We start from the raw sequence: 19,877 nt of genomic DNA, 5'->3' as shown, positions 1-19,877 counted from the left end.
CAGCCGTTTATCCAAAATAAGACAGTTTGATGGAAACATCTCCAGTAGGAAAATGCGAATATTGTTTTATGCAGATTTTTGAATATTCGTATGAAACTCTGTTGCCAATTAGATGGACACCTAGCTCCTGACACATTTGTTCATGTGTCATTGGTGCTGGTGGCCTGTGTTCGAGACTCGCTATGGGAATCACCCTACTCTCATATTCTTAGCAAAATTGTATATGTGATATATATTTTTAAAAAGACCATAGAGTTCTCTTTGAGATGCTCAGCTATATAGAATTAATACATATTGTTAATTCATGAGGTAATGGAAATGTGGTCATAATTCGTGCTCAAGGGGAAATCCTACACATTCCCATTTTTCAATGACAAACACATTTAGATCAGAGAGGTGTGTTGTAACTTGCTAAATAATGACATTAACATATTTTGCTAAGAATATGAGAGTAGGGTGATTCCCATAGTGAGTCTCGAACACAGGCCACCAGCACCAATGACAAATGCCCTAACCACTGTCCCAATATGGGATATCTCTAGGTGTGCTTATTGGGCCAGCATAGTTAGGCCCTGTACTGTCCAAAAGAAACCCTACCCCTCCCCCATAGGCAATTGGGTAGATCCGAAACAACTTGATAGGTGTAAGGCTGTAAGCAATAGGATGAATGCACAGTAAATCTCAGCTCTGTTAAAAGTACACTCAAGAAAAACTTTTATTGATCATAGTGATTTAGAAGTATCATTAAAACAGGTTAATATGCCCCACCAACGTTAGACAACTATACTGAAAGCCCTTAAATTGCTGAAATAAGTCAATGAAATAAGTGATGAGACTAGTTAAATTAACCCATACATGACATGGACATGGTGGCGTAGCAGGAAGATCGGTGTAGCAGGAAGATCGGCGTACCGTGAACCAAGAGGTTGTGAGTTTTAATCCCAGGTGAAGACTGTTGAATAATAATTACTTTAGAAATGAACATGCACAATTTTATCATGTGTGTCAAAGTGTGTCAGTTGAAAACACTCTATGTGTCAGTATCTTTATCATTGCCAACAGACAAAGAGCTATGAATGGATCAGTGGTTCACCAATCAGGGCCTTGATTGGCCCAGGCAACGGTAACAAGGCATGATGTGTAATGATGCCATTTTTTGGTGGGGAGAACATTTCTTTGGTTCCATCAGGCGACGTCATGACAACTGATACACAGAAATGTTCTTGCAACGTTCCCATGAAACGTGTCTAGAACATTAATATCTTGTGTTCTGAGAACATGGCAACCATGTACTGTGTATGTTTGGTGGGACGTTAATGGAATATTCTCCTAACCCTCTGAAAACTGGACACGCATGTTCTTGCAACATCCCATGAAACGTATCTAGAACATTAGTATTGTATATTCTGAGAACATGGTAACCACAATCTGGGTATGTTCTGTTTGACATTCTACAACGGTGGGTCTAATCCTGAATGCTGATTGGTTAAAAGTGCATTCCAGCCTGTGTCTATTCCACAAGTTACCACCGGCTAAGTCTATGACGTTAAAATGCCTATTTACTCTGTTCCATCTGTTCCATCCACTGTCTCATCAGCCCAGGCAGTGAAGTTAGAAACTTGATCTCCACTATAAATGGAACATTTAGAACGAACGACTGGGTCGCGTCCATAGATACAGAACAAAAAGACTGAACGACTGGGTCGCGTCCATAGATACAGAACAAAAAGACTGAACGACTGGGTCGGCGTCCATAGATACAGAACAAAAAGACTGAACGACTGGGTCGCGTCCATAGATACAGAACAAAAAGACTGAACGACTGGGTCGCGTCCATAGATACAGAACAAAAAGACTGAACGACTGGGTCGCGTCCATAGATACAGAACAAAAAGACTGAACGACTGGGTCGGCGTCCATAGATACAGAACAAAAAGACTGAACGACTGGGTCGCGTCCATAGATACAGAACAAAAAGACTGAACGACTGGGTCGCGTCCATAGATACAGAACAAAAAGACTGAACGACTGGGTCGCGTCCATAGATACAGAACAAAAAGACTGAACGACTGGGTCGCGTCCATAGATACAGAACAAAAAGACTGAACGACTGGGTCGCGTCCATAGATACAGAACAAAAAGACTGAACGACTGGGTCGCGTCCATAGATACAGAACAAAAAGACTGAACGACTGAGTGGCGTCTCTGGCAACCGAACCGATAGAACAAACGACCAGCCGGCTTGGGTAGCAACCCTAGATTTGTTTCGGGACTATATCTTGTGGAAGGATGAAATAGTATGAATAAATTCATCAAAATAATATTTTTAATGAAAATATGTCAATCATTATTTGAATATGTTGGTAACCCGTTGTATAAAGTGATAATGCCTGAGAAGCCGGTGTTTAGAGGATATATCGGCATGGTTTGCCAGCCCTCAACTTCGTAACGGGCCTAACAACACCCGTGCCAATATATCCTCCAAACACCGGCTTCTCGGGCATTATCACTTAATTAAGGGAATGTTCTCCTAACAATGACACCAAAACATGCTAACTAGATAGAATGTTCTCCCGACTAACAGAATACTGGAAATTCAAACATTAGAGGAACATTACGGGTAACATTACAAAAACATTCTCTCTACCCTAGAATTGTTAGCTGGGATACTGTACACTTTTGAAGGCAGTAAGTCACACAAGAACAGAACAGATGTTGTGCCCAAACAGAGTTGACTGGCACTTTAATGTCTTTTATAAGAGCATATTGTGTTTCATATAGTGTTTCATATTGTGTTTCTGCATCAGATGGATCAGACTGACAGAGTTTCGAGTTGCACGCGTATTACATGCATATAATATCAAAGGATCCCAGCTGTCTGAAAGATCTCTCTAGAGAGGCAGGTGATTAAATCTTGCTCTCTGCAGGCGTATCACACAAGATTTAAGCCACTCCATCAAATGGGTCCCGTTGCCTGGGTGATTTGTTACTGATCAGATGGTGAAATTGTATCTTCCTCTAAGTGGGGATGTAATCAGTGCCACACACCTATGACTCCAATACCCTTGTTTTAGTCCTTCTGAGAATCACAATCAAAAGTGTTCAAACTAACTACAGTGCAACCGTTTCCTCTGACACATTGTCTGCTGAGGTAAGCCTATCTACCTAATGAAACAGTGTTCTAAAGATCCAAACATAGGAGAGGATAGTATAGGTAAGGCGTATGATGTTATAAGGAGGCAGGATCACTACTTGACCACTAGATGGCATTGAACGCTCATGTAATATGAAGTTACTATGGGGAAAGAGTAAGATTAGGAGACAGAGGTACAGATGACATCATTCATGGGGTAGAGAGAGAGAAACACTCACCTGAAGTCTCTGCTCTCTCCATGGGCCCTACACCGCCACCATTCAAGCTGGCTGCATGGCCGTTGAGGAGCATATGGTTCTGGCCACTGGAAGACTGGAGGACTGACAGGAGGTTTCTGTGGAGGTGGTGGTGGTGGTGGTGAGGAGTCGGCACTGGCTTCAGCAGCTCCAGAGGAGAGAGGAGAGGCTGGATGACCGACCTGCCCCACTGGCCCTGCTTCTCCTGGGGACACTGAGGGGCCTCACTGGGCCCATGGGGACGGCCAACCATCATCTCTGTCATCTTCTCACTCAGCCGTGCTTCGCTGCTGCTACTCTTCATGATCCTTAGCTTGTTGAATTCCTCTTCTTCCTCAGCTTTGTTAAACACATGGCTCTCGGGTGCACAATCCTCATCGTGAGCTGAGAAGTCATAGTTGTGTTGGTCGTCCTGCTCTGTGGGCATCTCCAGGTCACCAGTGCCAGATCCAATCTCTGACTGTTCGGCCGTGTGTTGCCCAGTGTGTGCCTGGAGCCTGTTGCTATTGGAGGAGAGGGAGCCATTACACACACTGCTGTGCTGCAGGAATAACCCAGTCAATCCCCCTTGAGATCTGTCCATGTGGGCTGAGCCAGCCTGAGGCGACAGCACCCAGTCTGGCCTGAGAGACAGATCCAGAGGCTCATACTGGGACTTCCTGGTCCTAGGTGTGACTGCAGAGCCACCAGTACCTGTCTCCCCCTCACTGTCCCGGTCACTCCCCTTGACTCCAACACGGTCCTCCCCCTCAGAGCTCCCCTGTCCTCCCCCCCGAGTGCTGACCATACCTCCCCCTGCCCTCCTCTTTCTGTCCCCTCTCAGAACACTAGATGTCAGGCCATTGATGAAGGTCTGAATGGATTGATGAAGACCCTGTGGCTTCACACTGTTGTCCTCCATAGCTGGAGGTCCTCCATAGGCCTGGTGCAGGTTGGAAGGTTTAGGCAGATTGGGTGCTAGCCTGTCCATGTGCAGAGTTGCTGGGTTTTTCCTGTTCTCATCAGGATCCTCCAGCCCACTGTAAAGGTCAGAAGTTGGGCTCCGGTCCCTGGGGCTGGGGGTCTGTGGGGACGAGGGGTCTATGTTGTCCCTGGTGTCGTGGTTCCACTGGGGGTGGTGGTGGAGGTGGTAGCCTTCCAGACGGTAACTGAGAGAAAGTGACTGTGGGCTGGTGTAGTCACTGGGGGGACAGCTGTACGGCTTCTCCTCACCTGTTAGAGCTACAAGACAGAACAACGGCACAGCCTGAATCAGATCGTCTCGACTACCAATCTTTCACATTCATGTTTCTCTGGATAGTATGTGCTATATTTCAGAGACAATTGTCTGACTTGTACGACTAAATTATTGGCATACTGAAAACCAACCTAAAGAACCTGAGCGATTGGATCATCTCTGTGAACTTGGGAAATGTGTGTGTAAATATGGTCGCCATTTCTGAACATGAACAATGTGTGCAGCGCCACACAATACTGAGTTGAATGATTTAAGTTGTGCTCTGTAGTAAATCAGGCTTGTAATCAGCTTTCAGCCCAAGCCATGCATCATTGCACAGTATGGAGAGCAGAGCACCATACGCAATGAATATACTCAAAGATGTAAGCAGCAAATAAGAATCTTTATAATGACATACTGTAGTAGCTATCTTCTAAATGAAATGAAAGAGGTGCACATGTTGCAGACAGAGGGCCCCATTCTATCGAAAGCAACTAACTGGGTTTCCCCATAAACTTGGTGAGCAACTTGGATTGACTTCTCACCTGTACGATGTTCATATTAGGACAAAGTCACATGTCCATGAAGCTTGTGTTAAAGTCATTTGTGTGCCTGTCCTAATATGGACTCCGTATACATGAACATTTCCCACCATGTGTCATGTTAGGTTGAGCTGTGTAATAACAGCCTTTCCTATAGGGTTACATAAACTTCCACAATTTTGAGTTAGTGCTTGGCTGTGTCCCAAATGGCACCACATCCTCTATATAGTGCACTACTTTTGGCCAGGGCTCTGGTCAAAAGTCGTGCTGTATATAGAGCATAGTATGCCATTTGAGACACACTGCTTCAATTCCTCTGTCTTTAAGCAGCCCAGCTGTTTCTGTGCCATTCCAATTACTGTAAAAGTCATCCGGCGCCATTAAGCCACAAATATTGGCAGTTTATTGTCCAACACTCTCCTGGCATTTGAAGGTCAGGTCATATATTATACTGTGTCTTTTAGGGATGTGGCGTCTGGGATGGCGAGATAAAGCCCAGCGCTGTTCATCTAATTCTATGCATATTGATGCCTTATTGTTCTTCTTTAATGGACTAATATCTGACTAACAACAGTGATTCCTTTCCCTTGGCTGAAATATACATTTTATAACAACCCCAGATCAGACCTGACCCTGAGGAATTTCTCCCTGAGGTCAGTCTCTAATGATCTAGAGTTGTTTGTTATGCTGTCTCCAACTTTAATACTAACACCATCCATCATTTAATGATAAATTATTTTATTTTTAAAGAGCCTTTCTTTAAATATTAGAATTTTAAATGACATAATATAGCTAGAGGAGAGAGGAATATAAATGAATTGAATGGAGCAGATCATAAAGCCCCACACTAATAATGAGGTAGAAAGCACTGCTAGTCACATATAAATGACCTTGAACTACACACAGTCAACTACACACAGTGTGTGTGTGTGTGTGAGTGTGAGTGTGAGTGTGAGTGTGAGTGTGTGTGTGTGTGTGTGTGTGTGTGTGTGTGTGTGTGTGTGTGTGTGTGTGTGTGTGTGTGTGTGTGTGTGTGTGTGAGTGTGTGTGAGTGTGTGAGTGTGTCCAGCCAGGACAGTGAGCAGGTAAGGAGCCTCCTCAGAAACACCCATTGTCTCCCCACTTAGCACAGACGTCAGTTCAACATATAATTTTGATTTACATTAGACTGAGTTGTCCACTAACGTGAATAACAAAAAATGTTACCATGTTATTCGATTTAGGTAAAAATTCCCTTACCTTGATGGTTTTTTGCAAATCCAATCCGTTTTCCAAGTGTATTCAATGTCCTCACGTTGAATATTTTGGTTGAAATAAAGTGGAAATAACGTTGATTAAACGAGTTTTTGCCCAGTGGGTCCAGTAACAAAAAAAAATCCTACTGCTTAACGGCAGTCTTTCAGACTCACAGACACACGAGCTAGGTTTCTATCCAATTGGTGACAGATTTTCATGCGACTAATAAAACATTTGCATGAAGAAAATATGTGCATTTTCACACCAGTAGTGTATTTTCACCAAATAGGCTTGTTGCGGACAAAAAATAAATAAAACGCAGAACACAGACATATGTGACCTTATCTTTGGCCACTGTCTCTTTCATAAACACATTTGCTCGCTAATACCCCCCAGAGCAGCAAAACCAAACAAAGACTCAACACCCGACTCTCCCCTTTTCTCTTGTCCTTGGACGGGTGCCATCTTTGTAATTGTGTTGTTCATGCTAACTTAATCAGTTTTAGATTTACTTACACTGCTGAGGCCCACATTATGTGCGAGAGTAATTTTAGCGCTTCGATTGATCAACCGAACTCCAATTACTGTATCATTACAGGGCCCTGCCTCTCTCACCTAACACAGAGGATCATACAATGAAGTGGTGCATATGAGTTATACAGCCTGCGATTAGAAATGCAAAATAACAACTCAAATAATGTGCTGTGGCAAACCATCCAGCTGGTGGGGAAAGTGATTCATTTCATATGGAAATGCATTCTTTATTCAATGTATTCACCCCCCATGTATACAGACACACACACACACACACACAAACACACATGAGTGTGCACACACACACACGTGTACACACACAAACACATTATTGTTCTATTATAAAAGTATAGATGCAGTATAAACTAAAGCACCTAAATGAATAAACCTAGGTGGTTTGCTTTAAGATGGAACCATCTGAGAGGAAGAGACACAAGACTGCTGGGGAGAAAATAAGTGCACCAGATGTTCTTTGATGTTTATAATAGCATATATTATTAATATTAATTAGACCACATCGTCAATGACGCATTTGGGACGTTTCCAAGTCAATTAAGCCAAATGGCATTCAGGAGACGTGGAGCAATATTTCAAGGCAGGTGTTCACAACTCCCACGGTAAATCTTTTTATCAGCGTCTAGGAAAACAAGAATTTTGAGCTTCATTTGAGCCTCATACCTCTTATCTGCAATAATAATTAAAAAGAGGATTAAGGGACAGAAGTGAGAATGGGAAGTCAAGCCAAAAGGTAATCCGGTTTACAAATCAGAAATCAGAAGTGTTCAAATCTACTTGTATAGGCCCAGTTTATGCATTTAAAACCCCCCAGCTATGGTACACATTTAAAGGGATTGTTCAGCGAAATTACAAATGTAGATGTTTTTTTCTGAACTATCCCTTTAAGCATCATCAGATGGAACTAGAAGTTAGAACGATTAAATACAGTTACACTGATTTCTATACCCCTAAACATGATCCTTCCTTGTCTCTCTGTAACCACTCGTAACGTGTTAACATGTATACAGTAAAAGTAGCGTGAAGGCCGGGGAAAGGAACAAAGACTAAGTGATGACGATATCATTACATGCTCATTGACCTTGGGGTTAAGAGTTTGAATAGGACTAATGAATAACTGTCAGAGGATTTCAGGCATGTTTATGTTCCCAATTCAAATCCAGACGCTCTGATGTAGGTCAGGGGCCTCTAAAGCACTCCCATTAGTTTATCTTTTAAAAAACGAGTCATTATTCACGATCCAAGATTAGAATTAGAGTATTTCATCTGTCTTGATTAGATTTTAAGAACACCATTCTCAAGACTAGCTAGTATCCATATGAGTAAACAGACCATAATCTAACATGTTGACACTTGTATCACTACTGTATTTGGACAACTTTATCTGCATGTACTGTATCTAGTAAAGCAGTCGCTAACTCTGACAACTGTATCCGCTATCCATATTGGAAACATCAGTATAACTTCATGACTACAGCCATTTTGGATAGGAATAAAACGGCCACTTATTCAGGCCTAATCAATGTGTCTCAAGCTGAAACATCTGGCAACAATGATAATTCCTCAACATCTCCTGAATTAGAACTCCTCCAGCCACTGTAATACTCCAGCCCATCGAGACACACTCGATCAGTTAGCAGGCGCAGCAAACTTATCCCATTCCTAAAGCCCCTCATCAAGACTTGCACTTAGTGCCTGTATGTTCTCCAGCAGCTGCAGAGGTCTCGGGGATATATTGTCAGAGCAAAACAATGCAGTCCTTAAGCCCCTGAGTGAGTCTTCCATTACACAGGAACTAGGGGAACAAGATGAGGAGAGGCGAGCCGGGATCCATCATTTAAAGAAGCACTGACGCCTGACCTTTAAAATGAATTAGTTTCCATGCTTAATATCGACTCAAATTACACTCTGATACCGAACGTGGCAGCCCAGACTTCCTCCGATTCATTCTCAGCTAGCTTTTACAAACATAGGCCTGTAGTATTGGCTGGGGACTGGGGAAGCAGGAGAAGCTGAAAATACCATAGATTGTAGCTGTTTTGTAAAGGGCTGTGGCAGGATTACCCTTAAAATGCTGGTATTTACATGTGCATACAAGTATAAGTAGACAATATGTCAACAAAACATTTAACAAGATTAGACCTGATCCATTTATCTCTGTTTCACGGCCTTCATTTGGGGAAACAGTGGATCAAATCCCCCAAAACCGTGTCAGAGACACTGACTCTCACTAACCCTGCTAGAAGATCAAACCTGGGTTCAAAGACTATTTGAAACCTTTCCAATACTTTGAGTATTTGCTTTAGTCTACCTAGAGTGCCCAGTTGCCTGGTGGGAGTTTGCACTTTGGGGACTTTTCTATTGGTTCCATTGCAACACGCGAGCTCAATCGACAACAGCTAAAGTATTTGAAAGAATTTCAAATAGCATTTGAACCCAGGTCTGTAAAAGATCCAGAATTCTAAGCTAAGGAGGAGATGAGGAAGCTTGTATTTTTATCTGAAAACACTAGAGCTGCAGCTAGAATCCAGACAATGTGTTAACAGGATGTCATGACAAGAAAAGCATGCACCCAGGGAGTCAAATCATCAAAATCACCAGGTGGAACAGAAGACTATCAATAAAAATACCATGTGGTATATCAAATCATAAAAATCACCAGGTGGTATATATCAAATCATTAAAAACACCAGATGGCATGCATTAACATATTGTGCCCCGTAGGAAAGGCAAGGGGTTGGAATTGGACTGATATAAAATAGCAGAGGCTAATTATCTCTAGCATTCAACATGACAACATTAAAGTTAATAAGCAAAGAAAGGCCTTATTATTACTGATTATATTTTTTGTATGGATATGCTGCTGTACTGACCCTGTGCTTCAAGACAAGTTCACCTGAATACATTAGTGAAGTTTAGCCAAAGGCATAGTTTTATCTCCTAATGGAACGGTGCAGTTGTGTTCCATTCTAGTCTATGCATGATGGGAGGGATAGAAAATGGTATATATTTGGAACATATGGCCGATTTATGGAAGTTCTCAAACATCCTCTCTATATAAATGTGCCCATTGAAGTCATCATATGCTGGTCATCTATTTGACCTTGACCCTGGAACTGAGGATACGTCAGTTACTGTAAAATATTGACTATAGAATACAGAATGCATAAATAGACCTATAACAAATCATTTAGAAAACCAGAAACAACAATGTCTTAAACAATCTGCAACCACTAAGTAAGAGAAGATGGTTATGTACCTGAGACTGGGGAGGAGGGTAGGCTGCTGTCATCCTGGGTACTGCCAGTCTGAGAGAAGCATGGTCCTATGAGGCTCTCTTCCAAGACATGGCTCAGTCCTGGGCTGCTAGGCCTACTAATAGCCTGGTTCTCTGGGTCGCTCACAGATGCTTGTCGCTCATCTAATGACACCCTCCGCTTAGCCAGGTAGACCCGCTGCTGTTCTTTAGCTGTATATATGTCTCCCTGATCTACAGCCGGTCCTGGTGCCATGACCTGCCAGCCTGGGTAGCTGTTGAGGTTGTCTCCCTTGTTGGCAGAAGCCTGTAGTTGATACTCCCTGTTGCTGGCAGTCAGAGGAGGCACCAGATTATTCAAGCCCAACAAAGAGTGATTACTCTCCCCCTCAGTCATTGAATCGTGTCCTGGTGCCAGCATCCTACCCAGCATCTCTTTCACCTTCATCCCAATGCCAGTTGTGGCGAAGATCTGCTGGAACTCCGAATGGCCCGCTCTCTCAGCGGAGAGGAACCTGCTGTTGAGGCTTGAGATGTACTGGGAGTAGAGGTGGATGTAGTGGGCATCCTGGGCTACACTAGTCATGCTGACAGATACCCCCGGGTCAGCAGGGAGCTGCTTGTTCTTAGCAGCCAGCTTGTTGAGGTGGACCTTCATGTGGTTCTTGAGGAACCAGGGTTCTTTGAATCGCCGGCTGCAGATCTGGCAGCAGTGCTCGAACGAGTCCTTGTGTTTACGCATGTGTCCCTTGAGGAACCAGGCCTGACTGAAGGTCTGACCGCACACCTCGCAGGGGAACTCCCCACCAGGGTGCTTCATGCCCCGACCGCTGCCCAGCGTGGGCCTCTGAGTCTGGGCCGACTCGGAGGCGATGTGGGCCGTCTCCACATGGCTGATGAGCTCCTCCTCATGGGAGGTGGCGAACTCACACAGGGTGCACTTGTAGGGCTTGTGGAGGATCCGGATGTGGCGCTCTAGCTCCTGCTGCTTCCTGAACTTGCCCTTGCAGAAGGAGCAGCGGAAACCTGCAGAAGGCTGGGCCTGGGTGTGATCCTCCAGGCCTGTGATGGTCATCTTGGGGGAAGTGGATGGCAGTGATAGAGTCTCTACAGGGCTAGAACCTGTGAAGGTCAAGGGGAGCTGGGTGGTGGTCGAGACAGGCTTGGGTTGCTGGGGATGGGCTATGTGGGGTCGTGGTGGCTGGGGCAGACCACCTAGACCACCCCTGATGTGCCTGTCCCTCAGGATGGCTCTCTCCTCCAGCTCGTGGAGCAGTCTGTTCTCCTCTCTGATCCGGCCACGGCCTTTCCCAAGGTTGCCCTGCTTGTGAGTGCGCAGGTGGATCTTGAGGTTGCCCTTCTGTGCTGCCCGATGGTCACAGTAAGGGCATTTAAAGGGCTTCTCGCCCGTGTGCGTGCGCATGTGCAGCGACAGGATGCTGTTAAAGCGGAAGCGCTTGCCACACAGTTGGCACGGGTACTTCCTGTTCTTGCGCGTGTCTTCCTGGGTGCCATTGACTTGGGTCATGTGACCCTGGTTCTGTACCCTCAGGAACTGTGGGAAGTGGTCCACCCTCCCATTTATGACACTCACAACCCTGGCTGAATCCATCAGCTGATTGGCTAGCAGTGCCATCTGGCTCCTTCAGTGTGACTGTCCTCGTCCAATGGCGTGGCACCTTTATCTACTCAGGGATCTGTGGACTGTTACAGTATGGTGGTCAGAGATTGGATGTCCCAGAGTCCTTCAGAAGCTTCTGCTTGTGGTTGATGGTATAGCAACCTTTGATACCTTTTCCTCAGACATGGGAGTTGGACACACCTAGGCACATAATAGAAACTTCCACCTAAAAAGAGAAAATAATAGAAAAAAGACACATAAGGCATGAACGTGAGCAATAAGTGCAATAGAGCCCTCATATTACATATTACATTTACAGAAAACTCAAAGTGAAAATTATGAAGTATTCTAGGGAAGTTTTGGTGTAAATGTTCTAGTTAAAGGCCCAGTGCAGTAAAAAAACATTTTTTTTCTGTGTTTTGTTTCATATTGTAAAACAGCAGAAAACTAACACTCTAAAAGTGTGGAAAAAGTTGGTCAGTGTTATTTCCTCATACTTGCTGGTTGAAAATACAATCTACACAGTTCCTTGTAATCAGCAGGTTTGCATTGGCGGGAGTTTTGGTTTGCCTGTCGACATCACCAGTCGGTAAATTGGATAATAGACCAATAACAAAGAGAGTTCAAAACCTCTCTGCCAATAACAGCTAGTTTTCAGTTTTCTCCTCCCCAGTCAGACCACTCCCACACAGTCCTAGAAAAATTATTGCTTGAGAAATACTTTTTTTCTAAAAGCTATTTTAGTTTTTTGGAAAACTATTACATTAAGGTAGTTAATTGTTATCATGAAATGTTTTAATATTGATACAAAAATGGCTGCATCGGGCCTTTAAACATATCTGACAAATTAAGTATGTATGTTGTTAACATGCTTGATCATTTCAGCTAGGAGATAATGCACCTGAAATAGGTAATCAAGCAGAGTAAGACAAATACTGTGTGTTTCTTATTCCTGTCTTTAGTATTTGTCTCACCTTATTGTTGTAGGATGCTAAAAAGCTGATTACGCCTAACAACAAAGTCTTCCTCTCCATTTACAGTATACCAATACTATGATGTGAGATGGAAATCTTTCTCTTGGTCTCATTTTAGACTGACAGAAGGTAGCTACAATACTTAGCAAGCATAAACAACACAGCACCAAACAACGTATCAAATCATGTCCTACAAATCCTACCAAATATTTCACAAATATTTCAAATTGTTGTACAACCAAAAGCCAAAAAACAATGAAACATAACCTCTTCTCCTCTTCTCCACCGACCCATTTCCTCTCCATCTCTATGTACTAACAAACAAAGAGGCAAGTTCAAAACATGCTACGACGGCATAGGTTACATAAATACTAAAAACCAAAAGTTCTATATAAGAGTTATTTGGGTTGTAACCATAGCGGATACCTTTTTGGTACTATATAATAAAAAATAAAAAAAATTACAATCGATATCAGTCAGAATTAAACAACAGTTGGACTGATCCTACAGCCTTCTTAGACTCAACAACCTTGAATCAACTATCAGCAGACAAAATATTCAATAAAAACAGAGATGACCCAAAAATAAATATTAGACACTGTTAAAACATTCGTATGGAGAGAAGCACCAGGAATGAAAGGCTTTCCCATATAATTATATTTAACATTTTGGGACAAAGTAGCACCCCTATTTACACAAATGACAAAACACCACACTCAATTCAGTGCTTCCTAGTTCCATGTATCAAACAGTTATTTCAATTATATTAAAATCATGAAAATCTGGAGAGTCCCCTGCTGATTACAGACCCATAAGTTTAATACATTGTGACAATAAAATAATAACAAAGCTCATAAGCAATAGAATGGCAAAAGTCTTATCAGACTTGATACATATCAATCAAACAGGGTTTATTAAAAATAGACACTTACAAAGAAATACAAGAACATGTTTTAGTTTAATACAATATGCAAAAAAACAAGATATAGGTTGATCAGACTTTCGACCATCTTAAATTGCATTTTCTATTCAAAACTTTGGAAGTTTTCAACTTTCCAGCTGAAATAATAAATGTAATAAAAGTATTATATAAATGTCCAAAAGCAAAGATATACACAAATAATACATTATCTGATGAAATTGATTTAGAAAGAGGCACAAGACAGGGATGTCCTCTTTCCCCATCCTGTTTGCACTTTCAATTGAACTGCTTGCAGAAAGAATTAGACAGGTATCAGTATTGGTAAACATGAATATAAACTAAACGTATTTGCAGATGATCTCCTGATATACCTGACCAATATTGAAAACTCAATGCCCCCCTTGTAAACAAATATTTTCTGAATACAATAAAATCTCAGGATCTAAAATTAATGTGGGAAAAAAGGAAATAATGGCAATAGGAAAAATATAAATAATAATTATACACCAATCCTTTAAGTGGACCACAAAAAATGTCAAATACATAGGATGCTTAATAAGTGATAACAAATATATAAAGATAACTTTATCCCATTCCTTAACAATATGAAAGCAGATCTAATTAAATGGAACAATCTTCCCATAAATCTTCCAGGTAGAATAAACCTTTTCAGAATGGCATGGCTCCCAAAGTTTTTATAGTTATTCTCAGTAATAACAATTACCCCACCGAACATATTCTTTAAAAAAGTATACTTGGTCATAACAAACTTTATTTTGCTAATAAAACTCATAGAATAGAAAGGAGCATTTTACATCTTCCTAAGTCTGAGGGTGGTTTTAACCTTCCAGACTTGAAATTGTATTAATTAACTTGCCACCCAAGGCTTTTACTTGCAATATATAGTTAAAAGCAGTAAAGAGGAACAATGGGTACATAATGAAGAGGTGCATGCTACATGATGAAGAGGTGCAATCTTTTCACGTGTCTGTTTTCAAAGGATGGAGCAAAGAACATTAACAACTTCAAAATTAAGAACATTAGAACAACATGGAAGAACCAATACCACTCCCTACATACCAACGCTATGGAACAATCCTTGGATAGCTTTTTAGAATTCACAGATACATTGGTCCACATGAAAATCTAAAGGCATAGAATGTACGTATAATCCACTATGAACTAATGTATAGATTTGTTTTATATAAATTGTACAGCAAAATGGCTGAGTCATGTCTTAAGTGTAAAATGAACAATGACTCAATCCATGACTTCTGGGAATGCTATAAAGTCCAAATGTTATGGGCGGAGTTAGAAAGTTGGCTGTCAGAAGAATTACAATGTAAATGTACTTTTAACCCGCCTGTCAGTATATTTCAAGACATGGCATATGAGGGTGCAGTGAGATACCCGATGGGTTGGACAATACTTTTCTTGTCAATCATCTTGAAAAAACATATACTTAACTGGAAATCAACCAATCCTCCGTCGTTAACACAATGGAAAGGTAAAATGCTTTATTATCTAAATGTTGACAGTGTGTGGGCTTTGGAGAGAAACAAAATGGTGCAGTTTGAGGCCATGTGGCGGAGAGTGATGCTGGAGATGGGGGTTGTCATCAAGGCAAAGGGTAGCTATTTGAAGAATCTCAAATATGAAATATATTTTCATTTGTTTAACACTTTTTTGGTTACTACATGATTTCATATGTGTTATTTCATAGTTTTGATGTCTTCACTATTATTCTACAATGTAGAAAATAGTAAAAATAAAGAAAAACCCTTGAATGAGTAGGTGTTCTAAAACTTTTGACTGGTAGTGTAGCTGCAAAACATTGTTCCGCTATGGTTACAACTGTTTTAGGTGCTATATAGAACCCTTTTTTATTGGTTCTTTATAGAACCTTTATGGAGTATGGTTATCTAAAGAACTTTTTATCAATCTCAAAAGTTATTTTTCGATCCTTTTGAAGAACCATGAAGGGTTTTTTAATCTGGTAAGCCATATTTTACTGTTAAAATTCCTTAGGCGTTATTGTTGTGTTAAATGACAAGTTGAATCAGTTGTGCTAGCTCTGAACAGCTGGGGATCCCTAAGGAGAGAATTGAGAACCACTGATTTAGTAAACCGTTCTCAATTGACACAAGGCCATACATGAGTCTTGGCCACAGTCACATGGCATACAGTATATTTGAGATTTGTATCTAAAATAATCATTGACAAATGATTGGCATATGAGATTTTGGCATTACCCAGGCTTCCTTCGAGACTCAATAGTGTTTCAAATGTACAGTGCATCCGGAAAGTATTCAGACCCTTTGACCTTTTCCACATTTTGTTACATTACAGCCTTATTCTAAAATTGATCAAATAAATGTTTTCCACATCAACCTACTCATAATAACCCATATTGACAAAAGTGAAAACAGGTTTTTAGGAATTTTTGCAAATGTATTAAAAATAAAAAACAGAAATTCCTTATTTACATAAGTATTCAGGCCCTTTGCAATGAGACTCGAAATTGAGCTCAGATGCATCCTGTTTCCATTGATCATCCTTGAGATCTTTCTACAACTTGATTGGAGTCCACATGTGGTAAATTCAATTGATTGGACATGATTTGGAAAGGCACACACCTGTATATATAACCACTAAGACTCTTCCTAGATCTGGCCACCAGGCTAAACTAAGCAATCACGGGAAGAAGGGCCTTGGTCAGGGAGGTGACCGAGAACCCGATGGTCACTCTGACAGAGCTCCAGAGTTCCTCTGTGGAGATGGGAGAACCTTCAAGATGGACAACCATCTCTGCAGCACTCCACCAATCAGACTTTTATGGTAGAGTTGCAAGACGGAAGCCACTCCTCAGTAAAAGGTACATGACAGCCCGCTTGGAGCTTGCCAAAAGGCACCTAAAGGACTCTCGGACCATGAGATAAAATTTCTCTGGTCTGATGAAGCCTGAATGCCAAGCGTTACATCTGGAGGAAACCTGGCACCATCCCTACGGTGAAGCATGGTGGTGGCAGCATCATGCTGTGGGGATGTTTTTCAGCGGCAGGGACTGGGAGACTAGTCAGGATTGAGGGAAAGATGAATGGAGCAAAGAGATCCTTGATGAAAACCTGCTCTAGAGCCCTCACCAAGGCGAAGGTTCACCTTCCGAATGGGACAACGACCCTATGCACACAGCCAAGACAACACAGGAGTTGCTTCGGGACAAGTCTCTGAATGTCCTTGAGTGACCCAGCCAGAGTCCGGACTTGAACCAGATTGAACATCTCTGAAGTGACCTGAAAATAGCTGTGCAGCAACGCTCCCCATTCAACCTGACAGAGCTTGAGAGGATCTGCAGAGAAGAATGGGAGAGACTCCCCAAATACAGGTGTGCTGTATAGTGTCATACCCAAGAAGACTCGAGGCAGTAATCGCTGCCAAAGGTGTCTCAACAAAGTACTGAGTAAAGGGTCTGAATACTTATGTAAATGTGATATTTCATTTTTATATTTGTAATACATTTGCAAAAATTTCTAAAAACTTGTTTTTGCTTTGTCATTATGGGGTATTGTGTGTAGATTGATGAGGGGGAAAACTATTTAATCCTTTTTAGAATAAGGCTGAAATGTAACAAAATGTGGAAAAAGTCTGAATACTTTCCGAATGCACTGTTGGATCTACAAAGAAAACAATGGTGTCATATGAAGCTTTACTGCTTTCTCTGTAATATGAGTAGTATTATGATTTCATGAACATTTTAAAATATAAACATGAATATACAAAATATACTATTTTTGATTTTGCATTTTTTTATATATATTCTTGAAAATAATTTATTCTACGGGCATATCAAAGTTCCAGAATGGGATCTCTGCTACTTTTAGAGGTATGATCCAATTTGTCAGCATTACCAACAGAGTGAATGTGAAAATGGATTCAAAATGGTCGCCCTCTGCTGGTGATCAACAGGAATTCACCAAAACAATTATAATATCTCGGAAATCTGTTCCCAAGAATAAAAAACAAAAGACATATGTGATCAATGTAAACAAGGTATGAAATTATTGTTATTTTATATATAATTTCCTTTTGAGTTTAGTTGTGGTCAAATTTCAGTGTACAAATTATTATAATTATGTTCCGGCCCACTGACCATCCGCTACGATCTAAAATCAGCCTGCGGCTGAGTCGAGTTGCCTATCCCTGATTTACATTATATTGTTACACACAGATAATGAGCTAGCCTACTAGCTAAAGTCCAAACAGTACTTTGTTCCCATGTCTAATCTATATATCAGGAATCTACAATACAAAGTATAGGACCAGTTTTGCCTTTTAGATAATAATGAAAAATATTACATGGACAGGGGAGACCTGATCCTTGATACAGGCCCTAAAATACAACCTAATCATCCTGAAAGCTAAGCACATTTGAAACGTGTGAGAGAAACATTGAAAGACATCCACCTCATGTTTGAAGAAGCGCTGTCCTGATCATCTAGGTGTGTAATCACAAGGCTTAGAACCATGATCAGGTACTAGTTAATATGACAGGCTGGATAATGTGGAGGTGGAGGGAGACAGGGTTGCTGGCGAAGTGAATAGGCAGACCTGTCAGGTGCTATCTGTCAGAGTGAATTACACTCTTTCAGGGGGAGATTGAGAGAGAGGGTGATTGGTATTAAGCATTGTGTGATGTGATTGGGCTCCCAAGATGTGGCCGTGCATATACACTGAACAAAAATATGAACGCAACAAGTAAAGTTTTGGTCCCATTTTTCATGAGCTGAAATATAAGATCCCAGAAAGGTTCCATATGCACAAAAAAAGCGTATTTCTCTCAGATTTTGTGCACAATTTTTTTTAAATCCCTGTTAGTGAGCATTTCTCCTTTGCCAACATAAACCATCCACCTGACAGGTGTGGCATATCAAGAAACTGATTAAACAACATGATCATTACACTGGTACACCTTGTGCTGTGGACAATAAAAGGCCACTCTAAAATGTGCAGTTTTGTCACACAACACAATGCCACAGATGTCTGAAGTTTTGAGGTTGCATGCAATTGGCATGCTGACTGCAGGAATGTAGCTGTTGTCAGAGAATTGAATGTTAATTTATCTATCATAAGCCACCTCCAATGTCATTTTAGAGAATTTGACAGTACTGTACGTCCCACCGGCCTCACAACCGCAGACCACGTGTATGGCGTTGTGTGGGCGAGCGGTTTGCTGATGTCAACGTTGTGAACAGAATGCTCCATGGTGGCAGTGGGGTTATGGTATGGTCAGGCATAAGCTACGGACAACGAACACAATTACATTTTATCTATGGCAATTTGAATGCACAGAGATACTGTGACGAGATCCTGAGGCCCATTGTCGTGCCACTAATCCACTGCCATCACCTCCTGTTTTGGTATGATTATGCACGGGCCCATGTCACAAAGATCTGTACACAATTCCTGGAAGCTGAAAATGTCCCAGTTCTTCCATGTCCTGCATACTCACCAGACATGTCACCCATGTTTGGGATGCTCTGGATTGACGTGTACGACAGCGTGTTCCAGTTCCTGTCAATATCCAGCAATTTCGCACAGCCATTGAAAAGGAGTGGGACAACATTCCACAGCCAACAATCAACAGCCTGATCAGCTCTATGCGAAGTAGATGTGACGCGCTGCATGATGCAAATGATGGTCACACCAGATACTGACTGGTTTTCTGATCCATGCCTCTACTTTTTTTTAAGGTATCTGTGGCCAACTGATGCATATCTGTATTCCCATTCATGTGTTATCCATAGATTAGTTCCTAACTGTAACTCAGTCAAATCTTTTAAATTGTTGCATGTCGCATTGATAGTTTTGTTCAGTATATATGCTAATGCTATGCATTTTTTATATCCCTTGTTAGGTATGCTAATTGACTAACTGCTAATATAGACCAATGACAGTTCTAGAGCAGGTATTCCCAAACTGGAGTACGGGGTACGTGTAATGCCGTCGGGGGTACCCCTAATTAAAATGTGATTCACATTAAAAAAATATATAAACTTTTTTTTTTTCTTTACATTTTCAAACAGTCCATTTATATTTTCCAACAGGGCTATACATTTGGGTGAGTTCTTTTTTCCGCCTGAGTAGCCTCGTTTCACTGCCAAAAATAAAATT

General features: G+C 41.5%; 1 protein-coding gene across 1 annotated transcript in view; it reads right to left on the bottom strand.

Annotated features, from left to right (window-relative positions):
- The window catches only part of LOC106573268 (zinc finger protein 536), a 42,206-nt gene that overhangs the window by 11,628 nt on the left and 10,701 nt on the right, over positions 1-19,877 (bottom strand). The window contains exons 2-4 of the mRNA XM_014148177.2: positions 11,982-12,036; positions 10,193-11,832; positions 3,373-4,611 (exon numbers count right to left, since the gene is read on the bottom strand). Coding sequence (XP_014003652.2) covers positions 3,373-4,611; positions 10,193-11,832; positions 11,982-12,036 — 2,934 coding nt within the window. The remainder of the gene's footprint in view (positions 1-3,372; positions 4,612-10,192; positions 11,833-11,981; positions 12,037-19,877) is intronic.

The sequence above is a fragment of the Salmo salar genome, chromosome ssa16 (genome assembly GCF_905237065.1).
Source record: "Salmo salar chromosome ssa16, Ssal_v3.1, whole genome shotgun sequence".
Taxonomy (NCBI): Eukaryota; Metazoa; Chordata; class Actinopteri; order Salmoniformes; family Salmonidae; genus Salmo; species Salmo salar.
Note: the sequence above shows the minus strand (reverse complement) of the source record. Positions and strands in the feature narration are given on the sequence as shown.